The sequence below is a fragment of the Chiloscyllium punctatum genome, chromosome 21 (genome assembly GCF_047496795.1).
Source record: "Chiloscyllium punctatum isolate Juve2018m chromosome 21, sChiPun1.3, whole genome shotgun sequence".
In the NCBI taxonomy this organism is placed as follows: domain Eukaryota; kingdom Metazoa; phylum Chordata; class Chondrichthyes; order Orectolobiformes; family Hemiscylliidae; genus Chiloscyllium; species Chiloscyllium punctatum.
The window spans coordinates 12,196,764-12,218,256 of record NC_092759.1 but is presented as its reverse complement, the minus strand read 5'-3'; the positions used below and the strand labels follow the sequence as shown (position 1 = coordinate 12,218,256).

The 21,493-nt window shown below is 46.7% G+C and overlaps 1 protein-coding gene across 6 annotated transcripts in view; it reads right to left on the bottom strand.

Moving 5' to 3' along the window:
- The window catches only part of LOC140492575 (neuroligin-1-like), a 569,981-nt gene that overhangs the window by 95,639 nt on the left and 452,849 nt on the right, over positions 1-21,493 (bottom strand). For all 6 annotated transcript variants that reach the window (XM_072591554.1, XM_072591550.1, XM_072591555.1 and 3 more), the window contains one exon: positions 18,278-18,427. In XM_072591554.1, coding sequence (XP_072447655.1) covers positions 18,278-18,427 — 150 coding nt within the window. The remainder of the gene's footprint in view (positions 1-18,277; positions 18,428-21,493) is intronic.

Here is a 21,493-nt window from a genome sequence, read left to right as displayed (position 1 = left end):
TTATGGGCTGCAAGTAAGAAGGTGGGATTAGGGAGGGTCATCAAGGATTCTTTGGTTTGGTTCGGACCAGATGTAAGATGCACTGAATAAAGCACTTCTGTGCTGTATCATTTCTATGGTTCTTCATAAACCTCCCTGAAATCCTCCATTAAACTCCATTCTATAAATCACTCCCAGTTATCTTACAGTCTGTCGAGAAACCTTCTGAACCCCTTTACTGGGTTCCAATCTTTAACTCACTCATCTACTGTTTTATATGTCAGTTATCCCAAACCCCTTGATTAGAAACCAGACTGTAACTCACTTCCAGATATCTGTTAACCTACATCTGAACCACCCCAAAACCTTCAATTAGATACTAATCTGTAACGCTCTCCTGGGTATCTGTTCTATATATAAACCATCACAAATCCCTCACTGGACTCCACTCTCTAACTCACTGCCAATTATCTTATTTTCTGTACATAAATCGCCCCAAAACAGTCAATTAAATTCTGATCTGTAACACGGTCTGGGGTATCTGTTATTCTCTGTGTAAAACCCCCACATTACTCAATTAGATTCCAGTCTGAATTCTCTCCAGGATATCTGTTGTTCTATATGTAAATTACCCCAAGACCCTTAATATTAATTTGTAACACACGCCTGGGCATCTGTTCTATACATAAACCACCACAAACCCCGAGATTAGATTCTCGTCTGTACGTCATACCAGGATATCTATTATTCTATATACAAATCACACCGAACGCCTTGATCATATTTCAGTGTGTAATTCACTCTGGGGTAACTGTTTTTCTATACAGTATAAGAATCCCTCTCCTTAACATCTTAATTAGATTACAGGCTGTTACTCAATTCTGAAAATCTTTTGTTCTATACTTATACCATCCTGTATCCCTCAATTAGATTCCAGTCTGAAACTCACTCCAGGGGTATCTGTTATTGGATATATAAACCATCTGAAAACTTGATTTCATTTCCAGTCTGTAACTCACAATGAGGTAATCTTTATTCTGGATATAAACCACCCAAACCCCTCGAATACATTCTGGACTGTAACGCACTCCCTGGTATCTGTAAATCGAGATATAAAACACATGAACTGCTCAATAAAGTTCAAGTCTGGAACTCCCTCTGGGCTTTTTGTCACCCCATATATAAACCCCTGTGCTCCTCAATTAGAAGCTGGTCTGTAACACTCCTGGGTACCTGTTACTTTATGAAGGGCGATACCCTGTATCCGCAGAATCCCTTTCGCAGTTCCAGTTACCTGCGGTTTACTGCAGCCCAAACATATTATCAGGAACATTCCAGAACCAGGGACCAGGAGATTGCTGGGTACATTTCCCATTTAAATGAATGAGTTCGCTCCTATCCACGGGATTCTGCGGTAGGTCTTGGAATACTCCCCCCCGCGGATACAGAGGGGGTTCTACTGTATTTAAAACACCTCAGAGCCCCTCAGTTAGAAACCAGCCAGCAACTCACTCCCAGGTATCTACCATTCAGTACCCTGGAATCCTCGATTAGGTTCCACTCTGTGCCTCACTTTGGGCAAGGCTTATTCTATATACGATATAAAAATCGTGATCCTCTTGATTAGGTTTGTAGTGGTTGGAACACCAGCCAGCTGGATCTCAGTGAAAATGAGATCTTTGTTTGGAGTTGCTAACCTGGGCCAATCGGTCTGACAGGTAGAAACAGGAGATGCTCAAACTCTCGCCAGGCTAGGGGCTGGCATTGAGCTGGCTGGTCAGAGACTATGGACAGTGCATACAAAACTAAAGGGTGGCTTGGGGATGAGATACAGGCCTCTGTGTAGCTCTTTCAGGATTCCAGTCTGGAACCCACTTCCAGATATCTGCTATTCACATCACACCCTTCAATTAGATTCTAGTCTGCAATTCAACCCCAAGGATCTGTTTTATATATATAAACACTCCAAAACCCTTGATAAAATTCCTAAGATCCTGTCGATTCGATACCAGTACAGAATCTATTCTATTGTTAGAAGTTGCCCAAACCCTTGATTAAGTTCTATTCTGTAACTCACTCTGAGATACAGTCGGTTCTACTATAACATGGCAATTCCGATCTCCCACATCCCATGTTATAAGAAAATCACGGATTAGCAGCGTCATTTAGGCTAATGAGGCTAGAATTGTGTTGTACCAATACATGTTTTAAAATGTTGCACTTTAGAAACAGTGTCCACAATTCATCGATCGTGCTGTAGCGAGTTTGTATCAACAAAACTCACGTTATAGCGGAATGACCTGCATTGTTAAATCTATGTATTAAAAAACCCCAAAACCCTCATTTTCGATTTCAGTCTGTAACTCACTCTGAGGTGTCTGTTATTTTGATTACGTAACTCCCCAACTGCTCGAGTAAAATCCAGTCTGTAACACCCCTGTGGGATATCTCTTGAATTAAATTCCAGGCAGTGACTCACTCCGAGATTAGATTAGATTACTTACAATGCGGAAGCGGGCCATTCGGCCCAACAAGTCCACACCGACCCGCCGAAGCACGGCCTCTTTACCTGACACTATGAGCAATTTAGCATGGCCAATTCACCTGGCCTGCGGGAGGAAACCGGAGCACCCGGAGGAAACCCACGCAGACTCGGGGAGAATGTGCAAACTCCACACAGTCAGTCACCTGAGGCGGGAATTGAACCCGGGTCTCAGGCGCTGTGAGGCAGCAGTGCTAACCACTGTGCCACCGTGCCGCCCAAAAGATATATGTTATTATTTGTCTAAACCACTGTAAATAACTCAATTAGCTACCAGTTGGTAACTTACCCTGGGTATCTATTATTTTATATTAAAACCACCCCAAAATCCTTGATTAGACACCAGCCTGTGACTCAATTCCTGGTATCTGTTATTCTTTTTAAAAACCACCTCAAAACCCTAATTAGATTCCAGGTTGTAATTTACTCCTGCATATCTGTTATTATCTATATAAATCATCCCGAACTCCACAACTATATTGCAGTCGTAACTCACTCCTGGGTATCTGTCAAGACCATAAGACACAGGAGCAGAATCTGGGCCATTCAGCCCATCGAGCCTGCTCCGCCATTCAATCATGGCTGATAGGTTACTCAACCCCATTCTCCCGCTTCCTCCCTGTAACCCTGGATCCTCTTGACACTCGAGACCCTATCCATCTCAGTCTTAAATATACCCAATGACCTGGCCCCCACAGCCCTCTGTGACAATGAATCCCAGAGATTCCCCACTCTCTGGCTGAAGATGTTTCTCCTTGTCTCTGTTCGAAAAGCTCTTCCCTTCACTCTAAGGCTGTGCCCTCAGGTCCTAGTCCCTCCTACCGATGGGAAACACTTTCCCAACATCCTCTCTGTCCAGGCCATTCGGTATTCTGTAAGCTGTTCTACCTATGCACTAGCCAATATCCCTCAAATGGATTTTATTGTGTAACTCCCTCCTGGGTATCCTTTATTATCTATATCAACCACCCCAAACACCTTGATAAGATCTGTGTTTCTAACTCTCTCACAAGTATCTGTTATTCCCTGTATAAACCACCCCAAAACCCTCAATTAGATTCTAGTCTGTACCTCACTCCCAGGTCCCTGTGAGGTTATATATAAACCACTTCAAACACCCTCGATTAGATTCCAGTCTGTAACTCACTCCCAGGTCCCTGTGAGGTTATATATAAACCACTTCAAACGCCCTCGATTAGATTCTAGTCTGTACCTCACTCCCAGGTCCCTGTGAGGTTATATATAAACCACTTCAAACGCCCTCGATTAGATTCCAGTCTGTACCTCACTCCCAGGTCCCTGTGAGGTTATATATAAACCACTTCAAACGCCCTCGATTAGATTCCAGTCTGTACCTCACTCCCAGGTCCCTGTGAGGTTATATATAAACCACTTCAAACGCCCTCGATTAGATTCCAGTCTGTACCTCACTCCTGATAATCTGTTATTTGATAATATAAACCACCGTGAATCCCTCTAATAGATTCCAGTCTGTATCTCACTCCCAGGCATTTGTTTCTCTCTATATAAGCATGCTGTAACCCTCAGAGTCATACAGCACAGCAACAGACCCTTCGGCCCAATTCATCCATGCCGGCCAGGTTTCCCAAGCTAAATTGGTCCCATTTATCTGCGGTTGGCCCATATCCCTCCAATCCTTGCCCATTCATGCGCCTGACTAAATGTCCTTTAAATGTTGTAACTGTACCTGCATCTACCACTTCCTCTGGCAGTTCATTCCACACATGGAGCACACCTGCATGAAAAGGTTGCCCCTTCAGGTCCCTTTTCAATCTTTCTCCTCTCACTTTAAAGTTATGACCCTCTTGTTTTGAATTCCCCTACCCTAGCGAAAAGACCTTATTTAATCCCCTTAATAGGTCACAGGGAGTCACACAGTGCAGAAACAGATCTTTATTCTAACCCATCTGCGCTGACCAGACATCCTAATCTGACCTAGTCCCACTTGCCAGCATTTGGCCTATACCCCTGTAAACCCTTCCTATTTATAAACTACCTAGTATCCCTCAATTAGATTCCAGTCTGTATTCATTCCCAAATGTCTTATTTCCAGTATTGACCACCCTGAGCCCCTCAATTACATAGCAATTTGTAACTTGCTCTAGAGTATGCGTCATTCTGTATATGAACACCCCACCCCACGAATCCCTTGATTACCTTCCAGAACGTAAATCATTCCCATGTATACATTGTTCTCTACATAGCCACCCCAACCCCAAACACCTCAATTAGATTCCAGTCTATATCTCATTCAAGGGTACCTGTTATTCTATCTATAAACCACCCCGAACCACTCCAATCGATTCCTTGCTATAACTCACCCCTGGATATTTGTTATTTTATAGAGAAATTCTCCCTCCCCATGAATCCCTTGATCTGTCACTCTGTCTGTCACTCTTTCAATCTGTCACTCACCCCTAGTATCTGTTCTGCATATAAACACCCTGTGGGGGACTTGATCTCACTTGGCCATTAGGCCTCCGGCCTGTTCTCTCTCTCTCGATAACACTTCCCTAAACAGTCAGGGAGGAGAACAGACAGCGTTTTCACTGAAGAGCAACGAGCACTGGGTCAAATCTTTCTTCAGAAAGCCTGTTTCCATGACAACCACACAAAAATGGATTACCATCTCTCTGAGTCCCCTTCACTAATTCTCCCCGGAGGTGTACAGCTAATGTCTTGTGATTTTTCGTCTTAGAGAAATTCCTGTCAGGCAAACAAAGCTCAAAAATCAAATGCATCTTGAACTGTGGCCTACTTTAGGCTCTGCGATTGAACTGACTTGAAATCGAGAGGTGAAACCAGCTTTCTCAGTCTCTGTCAATCTTGTATCAGTTTCAGTGCAGTCTCAACAATGTCACGACTCTCTCTGCTCTTACACTCCTACATGCCTTTTTTTTCTGTCAAATCATCCCATTTGTCAAAAGCACTCGCAACAACTAAGGGTGGGCAAAGTGACTCACACAGGGTTACACAGCTGTTGGCTCATCAGAAACCTCTCGCACAGTCCTCTGCTCCAGTCCTGACACCAAATCCTCAGGATTCACCAGGCAACGGGAAGGTGGGTGATGAAGGACAGGAGTATGCAATGACTAAACTATTTGCACACAGATCAGCAAAGAACAGTGGAGGAATGGGTTTGAGATGTCACTCAACTCTCAAGATCCGCATTCATATTCACAACTCCCATTGGGGGGGGTGGATTTGAATCCAAGACCGAACCCCACTCCGAATGTCTTCTGGGCCTCTGGATTAATGGTCCAGAGATAATAACACAAGGCGGCACGGTGGCACAGAGGTTAGCACTGCTGCCTCACAGCGCCAGAAACCCGGGTTCAATTCCCGCCTCAGGCGACTGACTGTGTGGAGTTTGTACATTCTCCCCGTGTCTGCGTGGGTTTCCTCCGGGTGCTCCGGTTTCCTCCCACACTCCAAAGATGTGCAGGTCAGGTGAATTGGCCATCCTAAATTGCCCGTAGTGTAGGTAAGGGGTAGACGTATGGGTGGGTTGCGCTTCGGCGGGGCAGTGTGGACTTGTTGGGCCGAAGGGCCTGTTTCCACACTGGAAGTAATCTAATCTAATCTCTCCATATGAGCACATCTTCCTCCCTTGGGACTGTCAAAAGCCTGTGACCTCCAACTGACCTTCCGCGAAAAGAACTTCCCACTGTAACGTCCCTCTGAGAGAAAGCCGTTCCTCCTCCTCTCCATTTTAAAGAGGGGCGCTTCTTATCTGTAAACTAGTTCTACTCTCTCCCACAAGGCCATATGAGCTACGATGAAGGGGAATAGTGTATAAACGTAGGGAAGTCTTACTTCAACAGCACAGGGGCTTAGACTGCATCTGGAATGCTGTGTAGTTTTGGACTCCTCACTTAATAAGCCTAGAAGACATAGAAACGGGATTAGGCTATTTGGCCCATCAAATCTGCTCTGCCATTTGATTGTGATTGATATGCTTTCAACCCGTTCTCTCCAAAAGCTTTGATTGCCTTACTAATCAAGAATCTTTCTATCTCTATCAGATCTCCCCTCATCCTCTTAAACTCCATCAAGTACAAACCCACTGTCCTCAACCGCTCCTCAACGGCAGACCCTTCCCTCCTGGGATTGTACTTCTAACCCTCCTCTGGTTCCCCTCCCGCACCAACACATTCTTCCTTGGAGATGCCGCTGTTGGACTGGGGTGGACAAAGTTAGCAATCCCACAACACCAGGTTATAGTCCAACAGGTTTAATTGGAAGCACTAGCTTTCGGAGCGTCGCTCCTTCACCAGGTGGTTGTGGAGGACACAATTGTAAGACACAGAATTTATAGCAAAAGTTTACAGTGTGATGTAACTGAAATTACACATTGAAAAATACCTTGTTTGTTTGTTGAGTCTCTCATCTGTTGGAATGACCCTGATAGTTCCACTTCTTTCATGTGCAAATCACAAAACTTTTTTATATAAAAGTTACATTCTCAGGTTAACTGTAACAATTGGTATCAGCCCAGATAAGATGTTGAAGGTGTTAGCCCCCAGTGTTCTGTTGTCTGTACCATAATGTTTAGAGCATGCTTTTGAGCAAAGTACAATGTAACTCTGCAAGTACAAATTCACCCCACAAACGTATGTGTGTATATGTGTGTGTGTGTGTGTGTGTGTCTGTGTGTCTGTGTGTGTGTCTGTGTGTCTGTGTGTGTCTGTGTGTGTGTCTGTGTGTGTGTCTGTGTGTGTATATGTGTCTGTGTGTGTGTGTCTGAGTGTGTGTGTGTGTCTGTGTGTGTCTGTGTGTCTGTGTGTGTGTGTGAGTGTGTGTGTGTCTGTGTGTGTGTATATGTGTCTGTATGTGTGTGTCTGAGTGTGTGTATGTGTGTGTGTGTGTCTGAGTGTGTGTGTCTGTGTGTGTGTATATGTGTCTGTGTGTGTGTGTCTGAGTGTGTGTATGTGTGTGTGTGTGTGTGTCTGAGTGTGTGTGTCTGTGTGTGTGTATATGTGTCTGTGTGTGTATATGTGTCTGTGTGTGTGTGTGTCTGAGTGTGTGTGTGTCTGAGTGTGTGTGTGTCTGAGTGTGTGTATGTGTGTGTGTGTGTGTGTGTGTCTGTACGCAGAGTTACATTGTACTTTGCTCAAAACCTGCATGAATCCATGTAAGACTCTGTTAACTCACCTTTTAGATTAGAAATGGGTGGTACAGTGGTGAGCACTGCTGCCTCACAGCGCCAGAGACCTGGGTTCAATTCCAGCCTCAGGTGACTCTCTGTGTGGAGTTTGCACATTCTTCCCGTGTCTGCGTGGGTTTCCTCCTACAGTCCAAAAATGTGAATTGGCTATTCTAACTTGTCCGTAGTGTTAGATGAAGGGACAAATGTAGGGGAGTGGGTCTGGGTGGGTTGTGCTTCGGTGGGTCAGTGTGGACTTGTTGGGCCGAAGGGCCTGTTTCCACACTGTAAGTAACCTAATCTAAACATTACGTCACAGACAGGGAACACTGGGGGCTAACACCTTCAACACATAATCTGGGCTGATACCAGTTGTTACAGTTAACCTGAGAATGTAACGTTTATAAAAAAAGTTTTGTGATTTACACATGAAAGAAGTGAAACTATCAGGGTCAATCTTACAGATGAGAGACTTAACAACCAATCAAGGTCTTTTTCAATGTATAATTCCAGTTACATCACACTGTAAACTTTTGTGATAAATTCTGTGTCTTACAATTGTGTCTTCCACAACCACCTGATGAAGGAGCAGCGCTCCGAAAGCTAGTGCTCCCAAATAAACCTGGTGTTGTGTGATTTTTAACTTCCTTAGATTTGGGGCCCAAAACTGCTCAGAATATTCTTAACGCCGACCAGTGCATGTTACAGCCTCTATGTACATTTCAGCTCTTGTATTCTCGCTGTCAACATTGCACTTGCTTTCCAAATGAATCCGCATGTTAACCTTAAGAGAATCTTGAACACGTCCCTTTGTGCTTCAGATTGTGGAAGCCTTTCCCCATTTAGAAAATATTCTATGTCTCTATTCTTGCGAAAAAAAGTGCATAACCTCACATTTTGTCACATTGTAATCCAATCTGCCACTTCTCTACCCTCTGTCCTAGCCTGACCGAGTCCGATGTAGCCTTCCAGCTTTCTCAACATTATCTGTCCCTTCTCTGTCATCTGCAAACTGAGTAACAAAGCCTTCAGTTCCTTCATCCAGATCGTTAATGCGCAAGTGAATAGTTGTGATCTCAATACTGACACCTGCGAAACTCCACTAGCCGTCGGCTGCCATCTTGAAAAAGACCCTTTTATCCCACTCTCTGCCAGTCAGAAAACCTTCTATCCATGTCAGCATCGTGCCTCTAACACCACCTTGTCAAAGACCTTGTGGGAATCCAAGTAGATGACATCCAGTGGTTCTCCTTTGTCTAACTTGTTACGTCCTCAAAGGATTCTAACAGAGTTGTCAGATGCAACTTCCCCTGGACATAGCCATGTTGATGCTATGCATTTTACCAACACTTCCAAGCACTCCACTATCTCATCCTTAATAATGGACTCTAAAGTCTTACCAGCGACCGAGTTCAGGCTAACCAGCCTATAGTTTCCTGTCTTGTGCCTCTCTTCCTTCTCAAACAAGAGGGTTACATTAACCAATTGCCGATCCTATAGGACCCTCCCTGACTCCAGCGATTCCTGGAATAGTTTATCACCAATGCCTCTGCAATCTCTTCAGCTATCTCCTTCAGAACTCCGGGATATACTCCTTTTGGCCCGGCTGATGTATCCACCTTCAGATCTTTCAGTTTTCCCCCCTGCTCCTTCGTGATGGCCACTACACTCAGCTCTGCCTCCTGACCCTCTTTAAGTGGCGGGAAACTGCTGATAGCATTGACTGTGAAACCGGATGCAAAGTAGTGAGTTCCTCTACCATTCCGTTAGAGGAGGGAGGTGATGGCCTAGTGGGATTATCACTGGAGTGTTAATCCAGATAATGCACTGGGGACCTGGGTTCAAACCCCACCATAGCAAATGGTGGAAGTTGAATTTAATAAATATCTGGAATTAACAGTCCAATGATTTGCTCTAAATCCATTGCCAATTAGATTACTTACAGTGTGGAAACAGGCCCTTCAGCCCAACAAATCCACATTGACACTCTGAAGAGCGACCCATTCCCCTGCATTTACCCCTTCACCTAATACTATGGGGTAATTTAGCATGGCCAATCCACACCAACTTGCACATTTTCTTTTGGACTGTGGGAGGAAACCGGAGCACCCGGAGGAAACCCACGCAGACACGGGGAGAATGTGCAAACTGCACAAAGGCAGTCGCCTGAGGCGGGAATTGAACCCAGGTCCCTGGCGCTGTGAGGCAGCAGTGCTAACCACTGGGTCACCCCTTGTGGGGAGGGCCCCTTGTGGGACCCAGGTGAATGCCCTTTCGGGAAGGGAGCTGCCATCCTTACCTGGTCTGGCCGACATGTGACTCCAGACCCACAACCAAGTGGTTGACTCCCTGGGCATGAGGAATGGGCAATAAATGTTGGCCTGACCAGTGACACCCTCATCCTGTTACAGAATAAAAAGCAATCCATTGTTTCCCCATTCTACTTCACCAGCTTCATTTCCCAGCGGTCCAATGTTCCCTCTTGCCTCTCCTTCAGATATCTTTAAAAAAAGCCATGCTCCCAACCAACCAATCCTGCGGCTTCCATACGATCATTTGAACTCCAATGGACACAGATCCCACTGTTAAGACATGTCCTCGTCCTCACCTTTGGACTGAACTGAGAGAACCATCCTCGAACATCTCCTGAAGAAATTATGCCTTCTCTCAAGTAAAGGGGGAGGGGCGGGGGGTGGTGGAAACTGTACACAATACCCCCTGACGTGGTCTGATCAAGGCCCTGTACAGTTGCAGTAAAATGTCCCAACTTTAATATTCCGATCCCTTTGCAACAAATAATGACATTCTGTGTGTCTCCCTGATCACCCGCTGCAGCCGCAAATAAACTTCATATGATTCATGCACTGGGTCACCCAGATCCTTCTGCACTCTAGGATTCACACAGCTATTATGGTGGAGAAGGAGGCCATTCAGCCCATCATACTGGTTCAACTATCCAGTGCTAATCTCCTGCCATTTCCCCATGCACACTATTTGTCTCCAAATGATCCTCCTGAAAGCCTCCATCACATTTGTAGACACAGCAACTGCTCGCTGTGCCAAAAAAGAAATTTCGCACATTATCCTTGTTTCTGTTGCAAATCAATGCAGATCTATTCCCCTCTCGTTCTTGTTCCTGTACAGACGGGGATGGTTTCTTCCCCAATCTACTTTCTCCAGGCCACTCATCCATTTTGAAAACCTCAGGCAAATCTCCTCTCAGCCTTGTCTTCCTGAAGACCTCCAACACCAACTTCGTCAATCTATCCTCATCGCTGAAGGTTCTCCATCCAGAAAACATTATTGAGAATCGCTTCTTCCACTCCCTCCAATGCGTTCACATCTTCCTTATAATGGGGTGCCCAACAAGCCCACACCAACCCTCCAAAGAGTAACCAACCCAGGCCCGTTCCCCTACATTTCTGACTGACCAATGCACCTAACCTACACAATCCCTGAACACTATGGGGTAATTTAGCACGGCCAATCCACCCTAACCTACACATCCCTAAACACAATGGGGCAATTTAGCATGGCCAATCCACCCTAACCTACATATCCCTGAACACTATGGGGTAATTTAGCATGGCCAATCCACCCTAACCTACACATCCCAGGAAGAAGTGCTTATGCCCGAAACGTCGATTCCCCTGCTCCTTGGATGCTGCCTGACCTGCTGCGCTTTTCCAGCAACACATATTTCAGCTCTGATCTCCAGCATCTGCAGTCCTCACTTTCTCCTAGTTTAAATTATGCCCCAAGATACCAAAATTCTATCAAATTTGAATTTAGTGTTTTGATAATATTAAAACCAATGAAACAATCCGATCTTTTGGGGTATAAAACTGGACATTTTGAACAGCTGGAGGGAGAACTGCCAAGCCATCAACAAGTAGAGAATGCCAGCAGAACAGCTCTCTGAGAGGTACCTGTCTGTGGGAGGGTTTGTGCAGCAGAACATCCAGGCCAACCTGGAGAGAATCTGCCGGGGAACATATACAGAGGAGAATGGGCAAAGTGACTGGCTTTGAAACATGACTTTTCTTTTTGCAAATCTTCATCAGGACTTTGTTTATTGGAATAATATTGTCGAATGGGTGGTAAAAGATTGGTTTCAGAGTTGGAACCAGTTGTTGGTTTTAATATTCTCTGTTGGACTTAAAAGAATAAACTTGCTAATTTTTACTTTCAGTAGTAGCCTCTGGGATAAGTCTTTACCTCTCGAATTTTAACAGAGGTGAATCTTTTCTGTGTGGCTGGTTTAAGTTAGCAGAGGGAGTTTACCCCGCGTCCTAACCCTCCTAGCAGTGAAGGAAGGCACATCTGTGCCTAGGCTTGTCAGCATTTTTCCTCAGGTCCCCATAAATGGTGAAGGCTTGCTGTTTTACGCTGAGAAAGGTGGTCCCACATTGCTTTCTTGACTGAGCTTCGTTGAGAGGCTGCTCCATCCACCTCAAGTTCCTTTGTTCGTGAGCTCTCGGACTTGCTGGCACTCAGATGTGTCCCAGCAATGCCGCTTGCTTTGAATTCTTTCTGCACGGTCTCTAACGTTGCATAGCGTCGGCTCCTCTCTTCCTGTTGCAGGGACAATATCACCTGCTCTTCCATCAAGCTGAAAACGTGTAGCCTCTGCTCAAGTGTCGTAGCCTCTCTTCGCCTGGATGCTTCCTGTCGGCGCTCTTGCAACTTTGTCCTTGCATCTTCATGGAAGAACACAGTGAGCTTCACAAAGCACGGGACCCGAATGTGACTGAGTATGGCACAGTGCCTTTCATGAAGCCCTTCACTAGAAAGCGAGCGACCATGATGGGATGTCCATGCGGAGTCCACTCCTCCGCATACTGCGACGCCCTAGCGCCGGGGATGGAATCGCGTTATGGCCCACTGGAGTCCGCGCCGTGGAGAAACCGTTCGCCCCATTCGCCAATTGCGGCGCAGCCAAATCGCGTCTGCCCAAACAGGAGGATGACCTCACCGACCTCACACCTCTGTCCCAGGAAACAGCCCCTGGTAAACCTCTGTTCTCGTTCCCTCCAAGGCCTTGAGTGCCCCTCCCCAGAGGAAGAGACCAAAACTGCACACAGCACTCCAGGTGGGGGTTTCACCCAGACATCCCTGCTCCTGTGCTTGTACCTCCCCCGGCATGCCTTCTTCATTGCCTGTTGTTCACCTCAGCGACTGGAGTACGGGTTACGTCCAGGCCCCATTCCCCAATCCATTGCGGTGGAGAGTTCATACCCGATGCTCTGTGCGAATCACCAGGAGATGCAGAGAATTCCTCAAGATGTTGTACTTCTATTTGCAAACAAAAGCTCCGGCGATCAGAAAATGGCTTCCCAACTGCTCCCGGCTTGCTCCGTTTCGTAATTTCCTCGTTGCCGCGCTTCTCTGGAGTCATTAGCATAACCAATCATATTAGCTGGTATTGTCTTCCTAAACGAATCAGCTTCTGCCACAATGGTCTTCCACTTTACACTTAAACCTTATTGTCTTTAACATTTACTCATTTATCACATGATTTGATGACCATTATTTTCAGCCGATGCTCATCCATCACATGATTCTGGGCACTGCTCCATTAATTTAATTACACATCTCTCATATTAATGTCCATACTTTCGCCATTCAGATGATAGCCTGCCTTCTTCCTGTTTTTTTTGCCACCAAAGTGGACGACCTCACATTTATCCACCCTGCCGTGCACTGTCTCACCTTGGACAGGTCACGCTGACGTATCTCCGCACTCTCCTCACAACTCAGCCTCCCGCCCAGCTCTGAGTCATGTGGAAACTAATTCTGAAATATCCAAAGGTGCCCTGCTGAAACCGCCCAGCCACACCCCGATTTGAGTCTGGAGAGGCGATGGTTTAGAGGTAATGCCAATGAGCCAGTAACCCAGGACCCCAGGTTCGTGTTTGTTGGGGGGGGGGGCATGGGTTTGAGTCTCAGAGCAGGAGGTGAATAAAAGTCTGGAATGATGGGAATAATGGTGACCGTGGCAACGGTCACAAAAACCCACTGGGATCACTAACATCCTTCGGGAAATCTGCTGGCCTTACCTGGTCTGGGCCTACATGTGACTCCAGACACATAGCAATACGGTTGGTAATTAACTACCCTCCGAACAGAACAAACAAGGCATTCAGCTCAAGGGGCAACTAGGGATGGGCAATAAATGTCAACCTTGCCCCTGAAGTTATGAAAGGAAAGGAGTGGCAAGAGACAACTTTGACTCTCATCTGACAAGTTCATTATCTCCTCAAAATGGCAGCCCTCCAACAACGTAGCACTCCCTCAGCACGTCACAGGGGCAGGGTGGGGTGGACGAGAGGAAGTTTTGTGATATCCAGGAACGTAATCTGAGTCGAGACCCAGAGGCATGAGCGTGATTGACCAAGAATTAGGATGGAAACAGTTTTGGAACAGGGTCTGCCATTCATTACAAGTTGGATAGGCATGACATCAATGTGGTCCAGTCATTCATCGAAATCAATGAGCAGGTGAATGGTTCGACAGGTGGGAAATCCAAGGATTCTCCTGGAATCACAGATTGGAAAACAATTGTGCCAAGCTCAATGCAGCTGAGTCTTGATAGTTGGCCAGAGAGACCTGTTTGATGGGCTAAAGGGCATCGGTGTATATGTTCTGTGCATGACAACACCAAATTGTCAGATGTGGGTGTGGCACGGTGTCTCAGTGGTTAGCCCTGCTGCCTCACAGCACCAGGGACCTGGGTTCGATTCCAGCCTCGGGCGACTGTCTGTGTGGAGTTTGCACATTCTTCCCGTGTCTGCGTGGGTTTCCTCCAGGTGCTCCGGTTTCCTCCCACAGTCCAAAGATGTGCAGGTTAGGGTGGATTGGCCATGCTAAATTGTCCCATAGTGTTCAGGGATGTGTAGGTTAGGGTGGATTGGCCGTACTAAATTACCCCATAGTGTTCAGGGATGTGTAGGTTAGGGTGGATTGGCCGTGCTAAATTGTCCCATAGTGTTCAGGGATGTGTAGGTTAGGGTGGATTGGCCATGCTAAATTGTCCCATAGTGTTCAGGGATGTGTAGGTTAGGGTGGATTGGCCATGCTAAATTGTCCCATAGTGTTCAGGGATGTGTAGGTTAGGGTGGATTGGCCGTACTAAATTACCCCATAGTGTTCAGGGACGTGTAGGTTAGGGTGGATTGGCCATGCTAAATTACCCCATAGTGTTCAGGGATGTGCAGGTTAGGGTGGATTGGCCATGCTAAATTACCCCATAGTGTTCAGGGATGTGTAGGTTAGGGTGGATTGGCCGTGCTAAATTACCCCATAGTGTTCAGGGATGTGTAGGTTAGGGTGGATTGGCCGTGCTAAATTACCCCATAGTGTTCAGGGATGTGTAGGTTAGGGTGGATTGGCCGTGCTAAATTACCCCATAGTGTTCAGGGATGTGTAGGTTAGGGTGGATTGGCCGTGCTAAATTACCCCATAGTGTTCAGGGATGTGCAGGTTAGGGTGGATTGGCCATGCTAAATTACCCCATAGTGTTCAGGGATGTGTAGGTTAGAGTGGATTGGCCATGCTAAATTACCCCATAGTGTTCAGGGATGTGTAGGTTAGAGTGGATTGGCCATGCTAAATTACCCCATAGTGTTTAGGGATGTGTAGGTTTGGGTGGATTGGCCGTGCTAAATTACCCCATAGTGTTTAGGGGTGTGTAGGTTTGGGTGGATTGGCCGTGCTAAATTACCCCATAGTGTTTAGGGATGTGTAGGTTAGGGTGGATTGGCCGTGCTAAATTACCCCATAGTGTTTAGGGATGTGTAGGTTTGGGTGGATTGGCCATGCTAAATTGCCCCATAGTGTTCAGGGATGTGTAGGTTAGGGTGGATTGGCCGTGCTAAATTACCCCATAGTGTTTAGGGATGTGTAGGTTAGGGTGGATTGGCCGTGCTAAATTACCCCATAGTGTTTAGGGATGTGTAGGTTAGGGTGGATTGGCCGTGCTAAATTACCCCATAGTGTTCAGGGATGTGTAGGTTAGGGTGGATTGGCCGTGCTAAATTACCCCATAGTGTTTCGGGATGTGTAGGTTAGGGTGGATTGGCCGTGCTAAATTACCCCATAGTGTTTAGGGATGTGTAGGTTAGGGTGGATTGGCCGTGCTAAATTACCCCATAGTGTTCAGGGATGTGTAGGTTAGTGTGGATTGGCCGTGCTAAATTACCCCATAGTGCTCAGGGATGTGTAGGTTAGGGTGGATTGGCCATGCTAAATTACCCATAATGTTCAGGGATGTGTAGGTTAGGGTGGATTGGCCGTGCTAAATTACCCCATAGTGTTCAGAGATGTGTAGGTTAGGGTGGATTGGCCATGCTAAATTACCCCATAGTGTTCAGGGATGTGTAGGTTAGGGTGGATTGGCTGTGCTAAATTACCCATAATGTTCAGGGATGTGTAGGTTAGGGTGGATTGGCCGTGCTAAATTACCCATAGTGTTCAGGGATGTGTAGGTTAGGGTGGATTGGCCGTGCTAAATTACCCCATAGTGTTCAGGGATGTGTAGGTTAGGGTGGATTGGCCGTGCTAAATTACCCATAGTGTTCAGGGATGTGTAGGTTAGGGTGGATTGGCCGTGTTAAATTACCCCATAGTGTTCAGGGATGTATAGGTTAGGGTGGATTGACCGTGCTAAATTACCCATAGTGTTCAGGGATGTGTAGGTTAGGGTGGATTGGCCATGCCCCCCCCTTACCTCAGGAGGCTTCGTAAATGCTGCGTGCCCCAAAGGACATGCGCCAGCGTTTACAGACGCACCACAGAGAGCACCCCAACCGGCAACTGCTCCGCCCAGGCCCTCTCAGAAACCTGCCTCCCATCTGCGGACTCCATTTACACTTCCTGTTGCTGCAGAAAGTCCTCTCCCAACCCAGTAACGCCCTCGTCCAACCTCTCCCGTCAGGCAGAAGGTACAGAAACTTGACCACATGCACCGACAGGTTCAAGACCAGCTTCTTCCCTGCCGTTATTAGACTGCTGAATGGACCTCTCCGACTTCAAACAATGTTGATCTTGCTTTGTACCCCTTCTGTGCAGTGGGACCTTTCAGCGTCACTCTGTCGAAGCAGCCTAGGATCAGCATCTCCTGGATTGCTCCGATCTGCCTGTACTTCGGTTCACGTGACAACAATAAAGCAATACAAATTAAAGAATTACACCCATTTACTGCCCTTTGAGTGAAGAAATTCCCTCCTCACCGTAATTTGAAATTGGGCAACCCCTTATTCGGAGACGATTCCCCTCTGGTCCTGGACTCTCCCACAGAGGGAAGCCATCTTTGCACCCCACCAAGTTCCTGAAGAAGCTTGCATGTTTCAGTCAGGTCACCTTCTCACATCTTCAACATTTCCTGATAAATCATTCCCCCCTGGTATCAGCCGAGTGAACCTTCTCAAGACTCTCTCCAAAGCCAGTGTGTCTTTCCTTGGGTAAAGGGGCTCAGAAATCTTCGGTGTTGCAGTTGTGATCTGATTTGTGGTCTTGCACAATGTTTGTGAAACCTCCCAACTCTCATCCCCATTCTGTTTGAAATAAAGGTCATTCCATTCACCTCCCCTTCTGCCCACTTAGCCTGTTTTGGTAATGCCTGCCCAAAGACTCCTCAATCCCTGCACGTGCTGTAACTTTGTGCGGCCTCTCTGGTTAAAAAATATTCAGCTCCGAAACCCTTCTTGCAAAATCCATAACCTCGCATTTTCCCACGTTATATTCTGTCTGCCAAGTTTTGCCCTTTATCCCTCTTTGGAATCCTCCTCACCGTTTGCTTTTCCACTTATTTTTGTGCCATCCACAAACTTGCCAGAAGTACATCCACCTCCGTTATCCAAGTCATGGCAGAATTACCTCAGTTGTCCAAACATCGATTATCCAAACAAGAGTGTGAGGTCCCGTAAAAACGTTGTCAATTCTCCGAACAAAATACTCCCCACCCGTCTCGTTCAGATAATCCAGGTTGTTCTGTCATGAGGATAATACATCTTACAGAACAACCTCGACTATCCGAATATCAATTATCTGAATTTCCGATTACCCAAACAAGATCGCGAGGTCCTGTAAAAACGTTATCCGAACAAGATACTCCCCATCAGTCTTGTTCAGATAGTCCAGGTTGTTCTGTCATGAGGATAATACATCTTACAGAACAACCTCGTTTATCCAAACACCAATTATCTGAATTTCTGATTATCCAAACAAGATTGCAAGGTCCCGTAAAAACGTTAACTGTTATCTGAACAATCAGTTATCCGAACAAAATACACCCTGGCTGTCTCGTTTGGATAATTGAGGTTGTTCTGTAGTATATATTATCCACGTTGAGGTTACTGCATGTATTTTCTTATTTCAAGAGATCGAAGATCCAGCCTCTCAATCCTTTCCTGATTTTTGACCCACTTATATCTAGTTATCATCCTTGTCAAACACCTCTGTGCTCTCTCCAGTGTTAATGATGAGGTGATCAGAACTGTACACTCTCTGGTTGAGACAATGTGTAGCATAGATGAAGCATAATTTGTAAATTTTTCAAGGAAGTGGAGAAGGCAATGAGCAGATCTTACCGAGGACGCCCAGTCTGTAGTTGATGGTGACAACAATAACATTTCCATAGCTTGCCAAGACACTCCCCTCGAACATGTTCCCCGTGCCTTCCATATATGATCCACCATGAACAAACATCATCACTGGTTTGGGACCACTGTCTCGAATATCTAAAGAGAGAGAGACAGGGAGGGAGAGAGGAGAGAGAGACAGAGACAGGGAGAGGAGAAAGAGACAGAGAGAAGGGACAGAGAGAGGAGAGGAGAGAAAGAGAGAGAGAAGGGACAGAGAGAGAGACACAGAGAGAGAGACAGAGACAGGGAGAGGAGAAAGAGACAGAGAGAGAGAAGGGACAGAGAGAGAGAGAGAAGGGACAGAGAGAGAGAGAGGGACAGAAAGAGGAGAGACAGAGACAGAGACAGGGAGAGGAGAAAGAGAGAGAGAGAAGGGACAGAGAGAGAGAGAGGAGAGAAAGAGAAGGGACAGAGAGAGAGACACAGAGAGAGAGAGAGACAGACAGACAGAGAGGGGAAGGGAGAGACAGAGACAGAGAGAGAGAAAGAGAGAGAGAGACAGAGAGAGAGAGAGAGACAGGGAGAGGAGAAAGAGACACAGAGAGAGAAGGGACAGAGAGAGAGAGAAGGGACAGAGAGAGAGAGAGGGACAGAAAGAGGAGAGACAGAGACAGAGACAGGGAGAGGAGAAAGAGAGAGAGAAGGGACAGAGAGAGAGAGACAGAGAGAGAGAGGGACAGACAGACAGAGAGGAGGAGGGGAGAGACAGAGAGAGAGGAAGAGGGAGACAGACAGACAGGAGGGGGGGAAGAGAGAAGCAGAGAAAGAGAGAAAGAGGGACAGTGAGAGAGAGAGAGCAAGAGAGAGGGAGAAGAGAGAGAGAAAGAGAGAGATAGAGACATGAGAGAGACAGAGAGAGAGAGAGAGAGAGACAGAAAGAGAGAGAGAGTGTGAGAGAGACAGAGAGAGACAGAGAGAGAGAGACAATGTTACTCAAGTGTCCTGCTATGCCACAACTTCATAAGAGTGGTCTGGGCTAACATAGACAGGAAGTGCATTAAATCATATGTACCAAAACTGAGAGATACACAGAATTCTCACACACACCACCACAAACACATACAGACACAGACATGAAATCCAACATATTTTTATCCACACTGATGATCTTCGGTGCTCCACACAATTCCCGACCCACTCCTTCTCCAGTTCACCCTGTCAGCATGTTCTCCTGTTCCTTCCTCCTGAATTTATCCAGCTCCCCCCTCCCCCACCTTCGAAGGAGCAATACTATTTCACTCGACCACTCCCTGCGAGAGAGGGTTCCCCATTCTCCCCCACTCTTTGACGTTTCTCCCGAATTCCCGATGGGGTTGATTTGTCTGAGATCGATGATCCCTGAGTTCTGGTCACCCCTTGCAAGCAAAAAACATGACTGTGACATCGAATCCGCTCCATCCTTATAAACCCCCCCCCGAGTAGGTCATTGCTCTGTTCTGACTGCTGCCTGTGTACCTCACCTTTATGTAAATGCACTTTCAAGGACTCCGTGCAGTGACTCTGCCTGACGGTTAATCCACTGTGGGTCTGCAAATGACATTCGCGCACGCAGTAACCAGTCAGTTTGTCAAAATGTCTCCTTCATGACTTATGGTGAGCTTTGTTGTTTGAAATAAGCTACCCAGGAAGTTAATCGATCGCTGACAAGCAACAAATTATTAGACCACTATTATCAACACGCCATGGTGGGCACAGATGTGAGGGCAAATCAAGAATGATCCAGTTTCCCATCCATCACCCAGTCCCGTTGGCATCCCAATGATCCCAAGAGAAACAGGAATGACATGCAATATCACTGACAACCGAAGGCAGAAAGCAACACCTCCTGACAATATCACTATCACCAAAAATTCAACGAATGATTGGAGAGACTCATTGCGAATAGATGGACGCAAGGGGAACGTTGTCCTGTATACCAGTCTATGAGAGTACGCATGCAAGAACAGTGAGGGGGTTTGAGTACAGGAGCAGGGATGTCTTGCCTTAGTGAGACACACTCGGAAGCATTGCGTCAGTCCCAGGAAGGGTGGTCTGGCGATGAAGGAAGTCGAGAAACAGCCACATGACTCTTCTAATATCCTTTTCCAGCACTTAGCCCATAGATTTGTCTGCCTTGGCATCACAAGTACGTGCCTAAATAATTCTTTCATGTTATGAGGGCTTCTGCGTCAGAGGCGGTGAGTTCCAGATGCTCACAATCCCTCATATCTTCCGTCCCTTACCTCAAATCGATTCTCCCCCCCCAGGTCACTCAGGGGGTGGGGGGGAAGGATTCTTCCTGTCTATGCCCCCTCATAAGTTGACATGTCTCCTCTGCACCAAATGGAACAACTCTCCTTATAACTGAAACTCTCCAGCCCAGGTAACATCGAGGTGAGGGGTGGCACGGTGGCTCAGTGGTTAGCACTGCTGCCTCACAGCACCAGGGTCCCAGATTCGATTCCAACCTCGGGCGACTGTCTGTGTGGAGTTTGCACATTCTCCCCGTGTCTGCGTGGGCTACCTCTGGGTGCTCCAGTTTCCCCCCACAGTCCAAAGATGTGCAGGTTAGAGTGAATTGGCCATGCTAAATTGCCCCATAGTCTTCAGGGAGTGTAGGTTAGGGTGGATTGGCCATGCTAAATTGCCCCATAGTCTTCAGGGAGTGTAGGTTAGGGTGGATTGGCCATGCTAAGTTGTCCCATAGTGTTCAGGGATGTGTAGGTTAGGGTGGATTGGCCGTGCTAAGTTGTCCCATAGTGTTCAGGGATGTGTAGGTTAGAGTGAATTGGCCATGCTAAATTGCCCCATAGTCTTCAGGGAGTGTAGGTTAGGGTGGATTGGCCGTGCTAAGTTGTCCCATAGTGTTCAGGGATGTGTAGGCTAGGTGTATTAATCAGGGGTAAATGTGGAGTAATAGGGGAGGGGGAATAGGTCAGGGGTGGGTTACTCTTCAGAGAGTCAGTGTGGACCAGTTGGGCCGAATGGCCTGTTCCCACCTTGTAGGGCTCCTCTGATTTGAACATTCACACCACACAAAAACCCAGGATTAGCCATGTTGAATTGCCTGCAGTGCTCAAGGATCTGCAGGCTGGAGAGATGGGTCTGGATGGGACACTGAGAAGGGAGTCTGCGTGGATTTGAAGGGGCCTGCTTCTGGGGATGCCATGAAATCTCTCTGCA